This window comes from Dasypus novemcinctus, chromosome 18 (assembly GCF_030445035.2).
Source record: "Dasypus novemcinctus isolate mDasNov1 chromosome 18, mDasNov1.1.hap2, whole genome shotgun sequence".
Lineage (NCBI taxonomy): Eukaryota > Metazoa > Chordata > Mammalia > Cingulata > Dasypodidae > Dasypus > Dasypus novemcinctus.
The window spans coordinates 16,007,025-16,019,514 of record NC_080690.1 but is presented as its reverse complement, the minus strand read 5'-3'; the positions used below and the strand labels follow the sequence as shown (position 1 = coordinate 16,019,514).

Genomic DNA, 12,490 nt, shown 5'->3' with positions numbered 1-12,490 from the left:
GGCCTGTGGGATTCTAAATCTGGCAATTGGGGGTGGTCGCCGTGTGTGGGTGTTCAAAGGGTGTGTACCTGCAGCACGGTTCAGGAAGCCTACCTGGATCTAGATGCCTCCAGCCCCGAACTCAGCCAGCGACCCCACTTTGTAGAAGGTAGAAGTCATCAGACCAAAACTCCCTCATCTTCCCACAGCCACAGCCACATCCTCTCTGCCCTTACGTCCACTCTGCTGTCCTTCCCGGAGGCAGGCACAGTAACTAGTGCCTCCACTCGTGCTCGATGGTCTATACCCACCTGCTCTCTTGCCCGAGGGCCTCCTACTGCGCTGCCAGCCCCTCCTCCTATGCTGGCTCGTTCCTGTCGTGCTCTAGTATCACCCATCTTAAAAAATGCCCCCTTGCCCCCACACCCTCCTCTAGCCATCTGACCTTCACAGCAACACTACTCAACAGAGTTTGTACACTGGCCATCTCTGTCTCATTTACCTTTCATTCCTGTTAACCTATCAATAATAGAGAAATGGAGGACTTGTCAATTTCTCCCCTATAGTTCTACCAATGTTTGCTTTATGTACTTGAGGGTGTTTTATTAGGCGCATACAAGTTCAGAAATGTAAAATCTTCTAGTGACTTGAATTTTTTGTGATGTAGTTGACCTACTCTGTTCCTTGTAAAAGTGCTTTCTATCTTAAAGTCTATTTTATTTGACATTACTATAGCTATTTCAGCTTTATTCTGTGCAAAATTTATATTGTTTTCAAACTCCTTTTATTTATTTTTTTAAAGATTTATTTCTCTCCCCTTCCCCCCTGTTGTCTGCTCTGTGTCCATTTGCTGTGTGTTCTTCTGCATCCACTTGCATTGTCAGGTGGCACTGGGAAACTGTGTCTCTTTTTGTTGCGTCATCTTGCTGCATCAGCTCTCTGTGTGCAACGCCACTCCTGGGCAGGCTGCGGTTTTTTTCACGTGGGGCGGCTCTCCTTGCGGGGCGCAAATCCTTGCACGTGGGACACCCCTATGCAGGGGCGCTCCTCCGTGGCAGGACACTCCTTGGGCACGGCAGCACTGCCCATGGGCCTGCTCACCTCATGGGCCAGGAGGCCCTGGGTATTGAACCCTGGACCTACTGTATGGTAGGCAGACGCTCTATCAGTTGAGCCCCATCAGCTTGCCAAACTTCTTACTTTTAAACTCACTAGATCCTTATGTTTTAGACGAATGTCTTGTAAATAACTTATACCTAAACCAGAAGTTCTTAACCTATTTTGTTCTGTGGAGTCCTTTGCCTGTCAGGTGAAAACCACTGACCCCTTACTAAGTCCACACTATTGTGTATTATTTAATAAATATATCACACCTGCACCAGCACATCCCCACAAGAATGTTTTATTAAATTTCAGTTCAAGCTCATAGCCCCGTTGTTAAGAACCCCTGACCTAAACTAGCTTTCCTTATCCAATCTGACAATCTCTTTCTTTTAATTGACATTTTTAGTCCATTTGCATTTGTTATTACTAACATATTTGGACTTCTGGATTATTTTTTTTTTCTGTTTGCTCTTTTTCTGTGTTTCTTATTTCTCTTTCCTTGCCTTTTTCCCCCATTCCCATTATTTCCCCTCTACTGGATTGTAAATTATACTCTATTCTTTTAGAGATCGATTACCTTGAAATTTTACTATACATGCTTAGGAAAGTCATAACTCCACCCCCTGGATAATTCAAGGGCCTTGATATATTTTCACTTCACTCATCTGCTCCCTCCCAATTTATAAGCTATTACATTTTAGTCCTTTTCTTTTTTATCATAATATTATTTTTTACATACAGTGCTTATTTAGATTTACAATGCTTTTTATGCATTTCTTCATCATTTTCTCTTGCATTTCAAACCTTCTCTCTAATGTCATTTTCCTTCTTTCTGAAGTAAGTACATCCTTCAGAAGTTCCTTCAGAATGGATCTGTAGTTGTAAACTTTCAGATTTTATTTAACTTTAAACATGTTTTATTTTTTCCTCTTTCTTGAAATTTAATTTTGCTAGAGACAAAGTTGTGGAGTGACAGTTATTTTTTTGCCACACTGTGAAGGTATCTTTCACTGTTCTGGCAACAGTTGTTGCTGCTGAGAGATCTGCTGTCAGTCTCATTGGTGCTCCTTTGTAAATGATCTGACTTTTTTCTCTGGCCACTGACAAGATCTTCTCCTTAGTTTTGCTACAGTATTTCTGGTTGTGGATTTGCTCTTACTTAACTCTCCTTGGTATATTTGTGTTCCTATAACCCTGCTAGGTATATTTTTGCTGCTATACCTGTGCATTCGTATCTTTCATTAGTTGTGGAAAATTCTTATCAATTATCTTTTTATTCCCACATTCATTCTTTCTCTTTTCTCCTTCTGGGATTCCAATTAAATAAATATATATTAGACCTCCTCATTTTATCTTTGTGTCTTATAACTTTCATATTTTCCATCTCCTTACTTCTTTGTACTGCATTCTGGATAATTTCTTCAGATCTGTCTTCCAATTTATTTTTTCTCTATTTTGCAGTGTAGCCCATTCACTGAGGTTTCTTGTCTTGTTTTGTTTTGTTTTTTTAAGATTTATTTATTTATTCCCCCTCCCCTTCCCCTCCTCCTACCCTGCTGTTTTTGCTGTCTGTGTTGTCTTCTCTTCTCATTTTCTCTCCTCTAGATTCACCAGGATTCAATCCTGGAGACCTCTGATGGGGAGAGAGGTGCCCTGTCAATTGTGCCACCTTAGTTCCTGGTTTCTGCTGCACCTCACCTTGACTCTCCCCTTGTCTCTCTTTTGATGTATCATCATCTTGCTGTGTGACTCACTTGCACGGGGCGCTGGCTTACCATGTGGGCCCTCACACAGGCACTTGTGCGGACACTGGCTCACCACGCGCTCGCGCAGGCACTGGCTTGCCGTGCGGGCACCCTTTATCTTCTTCTTTTTCACCAGGAGGCCCCAGGGATTGAACCCAGGTCCTCCCATATGGTAGGCAGAAGCTCTGTCACTTGAGTCACATCTGCTTCCCTGAGGTTTTTATTTTTAACTTTTTATTTTGAAATAAACCTAGACTTATAAAGAAGTTGCAAAAATAAAAAATGTGTAGAGCTCCCCTCTCCCATTCCCCCAATCTTCCCTGATGTCAGCATCTTTACAGAATCTCTGAACAAGGCTCCAAACCAGGCGACTAGCCTTGGTACCATATTCTGAAGTAAAACCTCCAGACTTTATTTGATTTTTGCCTGTTTTCCTACTGATGTCCTGTCTCTGGTCCAGGATCCAACACAAGATTCTACATTTCATTTAGTTGTGGTGTCCTTCAGACTTCGCCAATCTGTGGAGTTCCTCAGCTTCTCTTGGTTTTTCATGATTTTAAAGAGTACTGTCATTTTGTAGAATGTCTCTCAATTTGGGTGTGTCTGATATTTTCCCTTAATTACATTGAGCTCATCATATATTTTGGGCAAGAATACCACAGAAGGGGTGTTTGGCCCTTCTTGGTGTAGCACATCAGACACTGAGGTTGCTGCATTAATGTTAGCCTCAGTCATTTGGTTAAGATGATGTCTGCCAGGTCCTCCACTGTAGAGTGATTATTTTCCCCTTTGTAATTTTTTTTTTGGGGGGGGAGATACCAAGGATTGAATCTGGACCTCATATATGTGAAGCAGGTGCTCAACCACTAAGCTACACCTGCTCTACTCTCCCATTGTTTTTTTTAAACGCATCACCTTTTTGTTTTGTTTTTAAAGATTTATTTTTTATTTCCTGCCCCCCCAATCCCTCCATTGTCTGCTCTCTGTGTCCATTCACTGTGTGTTCTTCTATGTGCTTGTATTCTTTTTTTTTTTAAGATTTATTTTTTATTTATTCCTCTCCCTTTCCCTGCCCCCCCCATTTGTCTGCTCTCTCTGTCCATTTGCTGTGTGCTCCTCTGCGACCCCTTCTATCCTTATCAGTGGCACCAGGAATCTATGTTTCTTTTTGTTATGTCATCTTGTCTGTCAGCTCTCCATGTGTGCGTTGCCATTCTTTGGCAGGCTGCACTTTCTTTCGTGCTGGGCGGCTCTCCTTACAGGGCACACTCCTTGCATGTGGGGCTCCCCTATGTGGGGGACACCCCTTGCATGGCAGGGCACTCCTCACGCACATCAGCACTGCGCATGGACCAGTGCCACACAGGTCAAGGAGGCCCGGGGTTTGAACTGCGGACCTCTCATGTGGTAGGCAGATGCTCTATCTGTTGGGCCAAGTCTGCTTCCCTGCTCATATTCTTATTAGGTGGCCCCAGGAACTGATCCTGGGACCTTTCTGAAGTGGGAGGGAGGCAATTACTCTCTTGCGCCACCTCAGCTCCCTGTTCTGCTACGTCTTCTTATTTTCTGTCCTCTGTGTCTCTTGTTGCATCATCTTGCTGCGCCAGCTCTCCGCACCAGTTGGCACTCCTGCATGTGTTGACTTTCCCACGCTGGGCGGCATTCTCACGCAGGGCAGCTCTCCTGCATGGAGCTGCATTCCAGCATGGGCCGGCACTCCGCATGGGCCAGCTCACTGCATGGGCCAGCTTGCCCTCACCAGGAGGCCCTGGGCATTGAACCCTGGACTTCCTATACAGTAGACGGGAGCCCAATTGGTTGAGCCACATCCGTTTCTCCCATTGTATTTAATATGTATCTTTTGGTGGAATAAATTGAGATTATGCAAATATCCTGTTTCTTCTCATACTTTTGCTCACTCATCTTAGCATCCATTGATGACTCTTGCCTGTTACAATTATTCCTGTGGTGTTTGCCCAGTAATGATTGTCTATTTCCATAATTACCTTTATGGCTATTAATGGAAATTCTACTATAAAGAAGAGCTATCCCTTCTTCTCCATTTATTTATTCAGTTATTTGTTAATGCCAGTATGGATTCATATGTCTGGCATCCCACTGTGTGACTAAACCACTATTTAACATTTGGTGAACATTTGCATAGTTTCTAGTTTTTTGTTGTTTTTTAATTTTATGTCTCTCCCCTTCTCCCCTCCCCCCCCCCCATTGTCTGCTCTCTGTGTCCATTTGCTGTGTGTTCTTCTGCATCCACTTGCATTGTCAGGTGGCACTGGGAAACTGTGTCTCTTTTTTGGTGCGTCATCTTGCTGCATCAGCTCTCCGTGTGTGCAGGCTCCTGGGCGGGCTGCGCTTTTTTCACGCAAGGCGGCTCTCCTTGCAGGGCGCACTCCTTGTGCATGGGGCACCCCTACGCGGGGGGCACCCCTGCGTGGCACGGCACTCCTTGAGCGTGGCAGCTCTGCGCGTGAGCCAGCTTACCACATGGGTCAGGAGGCTCTGGGTATCAAACCCTGGACCCTCTGATACAGTAGGCAGATGCTCTATCAGTTGAGCCACGTCCGCTTCCCAGTTTCTAGTTTTGGGCTATTCCAAATACTGCTACTGTGAACCCTCTACTACACATTTCTGCTGGGCCCATACCTAGGAGTAGAGCCACTGAGGATATGCATCTGTTCAGGTTTAGCAGGCACAGTCTAACAGTTTCCAAAGTGGTTGTATCAATTTATACTCTTGTTAGCAAGATTATTTCAGTTTGTGCTCTTCCACCTCCTTACCAGCACTTGATATTTTATATCTTTTTCATTTTAGTCATTCTGGTGGATGAATAGTGATAGTGCCCTGAGCTTTTCATTTTAATTTCCCTAATTCATATTTTTCATACTTTGAAGACCAATTGGGTATTCTTTTTTATGAAGGACCTATAGCTATCCTTTGCCCATTTTCTTACTAGGTTGTCATTTTCTTATTGATTTATAGAATTTCTTCGTATGTTGTGGGTACAAGTCCTACATAAGATATCTTCTCTGACACTGTGGGTTGCCTTTTTAAAGGTGCAACAGGAACTTTTATGACTACATGTTCTTAATTGTAATATTATCCCATTTATTCATTTTTTAAATTGCTAGTGCTTTTTGTGTCTTGGTCAAGAAATTTTTGCATACTCCAATGTCACAAAGATGTTTTCCTCTGCAAGCCTTTTGCTTTTACCTTTTTCATTTAGATCTGCAGCTTATCTGGAATTGATTGGTGTGTGTGTGTGTGTGTGTGTGTGTGTGTGTGTGTTTGTGTGTTTGCTGTGAGGTAGGGGTCAAGACACACATTTTTTTCCATGTGGATATCTAACTGACCCAAGACAGTTTATTGAAAAGCTACCTTCTCTCATCTGCACTGCATTGTTGCCTTTGTCATAAATCAGATGTCTCTGCTTGTGTGGCTGTTTCTGGACTTTGTATTCTGTTCCATTGTTCAATTTGTCCTTGTCCCACACCATCTTAATTATTGCAGCTTTAGAAAAAAATCTTGATATCTGGTCATGAAAGTCCTCCAGCTTAGTTATTCTTTAGTATCGCATTGTCTGTTTTTAGCTCTTTGCATTTCCTTATAAAATTTAAAATTAGCTGGTCAATTTCCACCAAACACACACACACATACACACAAACTACATGAATTTTGGCTGGTATTTCGTATGTCTCTGTTTATTTAGACTGTAGATTCTTTCACTAATGTTCTGTAGTTTTGAGTGTAAAGATCTTGCACATCTAAAATTGAATTTATTTTTAGGTATTTGATTATTGATTCTATTATAAATGATATTATTTTTTAAGGGTATTTTTCTATTTGTTAGTGTAATGGATTTTTTTTTTTTTTGGTATATTGACCTTATATCCAGTAACCTTGTTAAAAATCACTTATTAATTCTAATGATCTGTTGATAGATCCTTTAGAATTTTCAACATATACAATCATGTCATTTTTATAAAATGTCTGTTTTATTTCTTCCTTTCCAATATTTTTGCTTTGTCTTTCTTTTTCTTGTCTTATTGGACTTTCAGTGCTAAATAGAAGTGCGCTAAGTAGAAGCAAGTGAGGGCATCCTTGTCTTTTTCTCAATGTCAGAGGGAAAGGTATCAATATTTTGTAGATATTCTTTATCAGACTAAAGAATTTCTTTTCTATTCCTGGCTTGTTTTTGTTTTTTTCCCATGCATGGGTGTTGAACTTTGTCAAATGCTTTTTTTGTTGTTGAGTTTTTAACAATTATATTAACAGTCTAAATGTGTTAATTGTTTCCTCTTAGTCCCCAATGATGGTGCTTCCTTTTCAGTTGGTGATCTTTGTTTTTCATAATCTGTAGGAAATCGGAGGGTCTAAACCAAGGATGCCTTAGAGATGCTTTTGACAGGCGGTGGGGGTGCTGCGGATCCCCCCCAGCCCCAGTGCCACGTGGCTAGGGGCTCCCTGTCCTGGTCTACTCTTCTTTTTTGTTTCTTGTTTTCCTTCATTCTCTTTTTGTCCTCTTTTGGAGACAACTTCCTTCCTTCCTTTCCAGAATCCCTTACTCTCTTTGCACCCAGAAATGCCAAAAAGAAAAAAAGAAAAAAAAAGTTCTTCTGCAGCACTGAGCTGCTCTGAAGTAGGAGGAGCTCGCAGGGCGTCTAGTCCACCCTGCTGCCCAGAGCGGGACCCCCACTCACTCTTAGTCCACTCTTAAAAGGCCTCCACGGCCTCCCGCTGCCAGACACAGCAGCCACGCCCCTGCCCCCCTGCCCTGGCCCAGCAGCCTCCCCACAGCTGACCCTCCTTCCCGAGGCTGCCGGAAGCGCGCATCCTCGCTCATCTCCAGACTTGGGGACACCACCACCCCCGGCGCCTCCTCCCGTAGACCCTGCCTGGGCAGCTCATCCCGCCGCAGGATGGAACGCGCGACTTCCCAGGCTCAAGGAAGGGGCGGCACGTCCACCCCACTGCTCAGACCCAAAGCCCGGCGCCACCCCCCGTCTCCCTCCCCGGTGCCCCCCACACTCGGGTCACTGGCAGCGAGTCCTGCTGTTAATCCTCCACACCCGTGGTTCCTGGGCTGGGCCACTGGGTGGGGGGCGTCTCGGGCGGGTCCTGGGCAGGTGCTCGGGGGCCGTGGGCCCCGGGGGTGCTGCATCAACCTCCCCCTGCATGCCGGCGCCCTGACCCGATCTGTTCTCTCTCCTCCCCGCCTCACCCGCCCGTCGCGTCCGCCTGGGCCGCCGCCCGCTCACGTCTGCATGGCAGAAGTCCTCCAGCTCCGCGTCCTCCGAGGCCTCGGAAACCTGCCAGTCCGTTAGCGAGTGCAGCTCCCCCACCGCGGTCAGTGCTCCCGCCAGCGCTGGGAGGCAGGGAGGGTGCAGAGGCGGCTCGGCCCCACCCTGGGCCCCCCACCATCGCCAGCTGACCCCCACACATACCCTGCCCTGGTGCCACCACCGCAGGGAGGGTCCAGATCCAACCCAGAGCTTGTGTACCCAGCACCCGTTCCCGTGGGCCAAGCTGCCTGGGCACCCCGCCTGCCGTCCCACCCCCCACGACTTTCCCTCCCCAGCCGCCCGCCCTGCCTCTGGGCCCGGGGGCACCCCCTGTGTTCGGCCTCAACCTTCACCCTCGGCCATCACTGTGTGCCTGCGGCCCCCCAGCAGGTGGGGGCCTAGAGCAGGGGCCCCGGGGCAGCAGGCCCTGACCCACCCGCCACGCCCCACAGGACTGGTCCAAGGCCGGCCCCCACGAGCAGCCCGCGGGCGCCACCCTGCAGCGCAGGAAGGACCGAGTGGAGCTCCTCCGGGACGCAGAGCCGGGCCCCGCCGGCGGGGGCGCCCCAGGCCCCGGTGGGGAGGAGGCCCCACGCCCCCGGATGTCCCCTGCCACCATCGCAGCCAAGGTAGGTGGACGGCTGCCTCAACAACCCAGCCAGGCCCCCACCGCCGTCCGGGCAGCCCTGACCACCTGGCGGGGGTGCCCCGAGGCCGGGCGGCACAGAGAGGGGTGGGGGGGGCGGCCGAGGCTCAGTGTTGACCTCTCCCCACCCCAGCACGGCGAGGAAGTGTCCCCTGCGGCCAGTGACCTGGCCATGGTGCTGACCCGCGGCCTGAGCCTCGAGCACCAGAAGAGCAGCCGGGACTCGCTGCAGTACTCGAGCGGCTACAGCACGCAGACCACCACGCCCTCGTGCTCCGAGGACACCATCCCCTCCCAAGGTGGGCTCCGGGGGCGCCGCGAGGGGAGAGGACGCCCTCCACCAGGCGCAGCCCAGGCGGGGGGACGGGGCCCGTGCAGAGCCCGGCTCACCGCCTCCCGCGGCCTCCCAGGCTCTGACTACGACTGCTACTCGGTGAACGGGGACGCGGACAGCGAGGGCCCGCCCGAGTTCGACAAGTCGTCCACCATTCCCCGCAACAGCAACATCGCCCAGAACTACCGCCGCCTGCTCCAGACCAAGCGGCCGGCCTCCACCGCGGGGCTGCCCACGGCCACGGGCGCCGGCCTGCCCTCGGGCGCGCCGCCCGGCGTGGCCACCATCCGCCGCACGCCCTCCACCAAGCCCAGCGTGCGCCGCGCCTTCTCCAGCGCCGGCCCCATCCCCATCCGGCCCCCCATCGTGCCCGTGAAGACGCCCACGGTGCCCGACTCGCCCGGCTACGCGGGGCCCGTGCGGGCGGGCAGCGAGGAGTGCGTCTTCTACGCCGACGAGGCCGCCTCGCCACTGGCCGCGGACCTGGCCAAGGCCTCCCCCAAGAGGCTCAGCCTGCCCAACACCGCCTGGGGCAGCGCGGCCCCCGAGGCCGCCCCCTACCCCGGGCCGGCCGAGGGCGACGAGGAGCAGCAGCAGCTGGCCGCCAACCGGCACAGCCTGGTGGAGAAGCTCGGGGAGCTGGTGGCGGGCGCCCACGCCCTGGGCGAGGGCCAGTTCCCCTTCCCCAGCGCCCTGTCGGCCGTCCCCGCTGAGGGGACGCCCACCCCGCCCCCGGCCGCCGCCGGCGACCCCCCGGCCGAAGACATGCTGGTGGCCATCCGGCGGGGGGTGCGGCTCCGCAGGACGGTCACCAACGACAGGTCGGCGCCCCGCATCTTGTGATGGCGCCCCCTCCCCACCCCCTCCGGCCTCGGCCGGGGGCAGGTAGCCCGGGCTCCTCTCGGCACAGGGAGGAGAGACCCCCGAGGGAGCCACCGGGAGAGCAGAGCCAGGGGGGCCGCTTTTCTTTTTTTTTTTTTTTTAAGTCACATGAGGCAAAGCCACTTTATAGGAAGAGACCCCAGCTTCGAGTTCAGCATTTACTAAATAGGAAGTGACTCCCTTTGCCGGCCTCACCAGGACGGAGCCGGCAGGCCTGGAACTGGGGTCTGTTTTATACGTCCCTCCTCTCGCTCCTCGCAGACCCCACCCAACAGTTCCCCCACCCAGGGCCTGGCCCTTCCCGGCCGGGGGAGCCCATCCCGGCTCATCCGGCCCAGCATCTCCCTGGGGTCAGCGGGGCCTCTGCTCTTCCTCTCGCCTCCCGGGCCTCTCCCTGGCTTCTCTCCGTCTGGGAAGCAGGGGTCCACGGAGGGGCCCAGAGCCTGGGCAGTGGGCTCAGGTACCTGACATGGCCGAAGAGCTTGGCGGGTGGCCGGGGAGCAGGTGGAGGTTGGGAGCCCAGGCCAACCTGTGGGGCAGAGGTCCGGGGGGGCTGCCTGGAGGAGGCGCAGGGGACCCTGAGGCAGCTTCTGCGTCCTCACTTCCTCTCCCCGATGAGGAAAGGCTGAAGTGGGGGGTGCGGCCCCTCAGAAACTAGGGGCAGCAGGGAGAGGAGCGGGGGTCCGGGGCCCTGGGGTCTTCTGGTCGGCCGAGGAGGAGCTGCTTCCAGACGTCCGGCTCTCATCCGGGCACGTGGAGACTTTGATGGCCCTTCGGGGTCATGTTTTGGCCACCTTTCGGGGGTGGGAGCTGAAGCTGTAGAGGGTTGTGTTGGGGGCGTATTTTATGAATATGACGGTGAAATGGACTTTGTGGACGAGGACTGTGTGTGAGGGCGAGGTGGCAGAGGAGGCTGAGCGGCTGAGGGCCCAGGGGCCCCACAGGCTGCCGGGCTTCGGCAGGAAAGGAGGGTGGGAATGGCTCCCCGAAAGCGGGGAGCGGCTGTTATTCTCTCCAGCGTCTGGAGCGTAGCCAAAATGCGGTTCTACAGGGGCAAGGGCCGGGCCGCCAGGCCCGTGCTGCAAACCGAGCGAGCAAGCTGCAGGCGGGGGTCCGGCCCAGGCGGGGGGCGGGGGGAGCAGGTCCCGGGAGGTTGGCTTTGACTCTCTGTCACCAGAGGAGATGCCAGCCCAGGGCCGCCCCGCTGCGTCCCTGGTCTCGTGCTGGCAGCAGGGAGGGGCGGGGGTGTCCCCACCTCCACGCACGACCCCGGGTCACGCCGAGGCCAGGCAGGTGTAAGCAGGTGAGGGGAGGGCGAGCGGAGGGCGTCTGGTGCGGGAAGGCCGGGGGCGCGGAGGGGCTCTGGAGCCGCCCCGGGTCAGGGGAGCGGGCTCCCCCCCGGCCTGGACGGGGTGCGCCGGTCCGAGCCCCTGGGCCCCGGGCTCCGGGTCCTGGCGGCGGTGGGCCGTGGCCTGGTGAGCCCGGGATCCGGGCCGGGGCTCCCAGAGGGCTGAGGAAGAAGGTTCCCTGTAAGTTGCGGGTCAGAGCAGTGGCCGGGCGCCCGGCCCACCCAGCGGAGGCGACGCCAGAGCCTCGGGTGCGGGCCTGGAGAGGAGCCCGGGCAAGGAGTGGCGGCGGCGCCCTCGGGCGCGCAGAGGGCTCAGGAGAGCAGGGGGCGGCTCGGGGAGCCCTGGGGGGGGGGGCGGGGGGCTTTGCGCGGCACCCGCCCCCCCGGGGCCGCGTCAGGGGCTGGCCCGCGTGGGCCGATGGCCGGAGATGCAGGGTGCGTGACGACAGGAGGGCGAGGGGGGCGGGGGGGCAGCCCGGCGCTGCCTCTGCTTCCCCGGGGGCTGTGGCTGGTCCGGGGGTCCTGGGAGGAAGCGCTCCCTCCTCCCTGGGGGGGTGGCAGTGCCAGGCCCCCGGCCCCCGCTCCGTGGGGTGGGAGCCCCTGGGATTGGAGGCCAGGTGGAAGGTGGGGGCTTACCAGGCAGGGGGCTGTGCGGGCCGGCCCCCCGGGGCTGTACATAACTTGTCCCCCCCTGTGACCCGCCCCGACCTCCGTCGAGTTAGTGCCCACCTCGTAGCCCACCCCCTGCCCCGGGAGCCAAGCCAGCCGTCCCACGTCACAAACTTTGGTTTGGGGGGCTTTTCGTTCATTTTAGTTTTCATTTTGTACAGAGACATCTTCTTTTCAAAAGCGTCTTTTGACTGAAGTAACTTTTCTGGTGCTGTTGTTAACTTGTTCCTTTTTTTTTTTTTTTTTCTCTTTTTTTAATTTATTTTCCCACCCCAGGCCTCCCCTCCCGGATCCTACTCACCCCTCCCCACCCCCGGGCCGCCGCCATCCCATCGGAACCATATTGTTTCTTTCCTTTCTGTCGGTTTTGGGTAAATTATCCTCTCTCCCCCACCCCCCCTTCCTCCCCTTGATTAAATAGTCACTGCTACAAGTAACAAATGCACTGTGAAGATTCCAGTATTAATAAAGTGGTACTGTAACTAA

The 12,490-nt window shown here is 53.3% G+C and overlaps 1 protein-coding gene across 3 annotated transcripts in view; it reads left to right on the top strand.

Annotated features, from left to right (window-relative positions):
* Positions 1–12,490, top strand: part of MTSS2 (MTSS I-BAR domain containing 2) — a 23,780-nt gene extending 11,290 nt beyond the window's left edge. For all 3 annotated transcript variants that reach the window (XM_058279749.2, XM_058279750.2, XM_071209087.1), the window contains 4 exons: positions 8,115–8,189; positions 8,578–8,754; positions 8,905–9,070; positions 9,182–12,490. In XM_058279749.2, the coding sequence (XP_058135732.1) occupies positions 8,115–8,189; positions 8,578–8,754; positions 8,905–9,070; positions 9,182–9,948 (1,185 nt within the window). In that variant the 3' untranslated portion in view covers positions 9,949–12,490. The remainder of the gene's footprint in view (positions 1–8,114; positions 8,190–8,577; positions 8,755–8,904; positions 9,071–9,181) is intronic.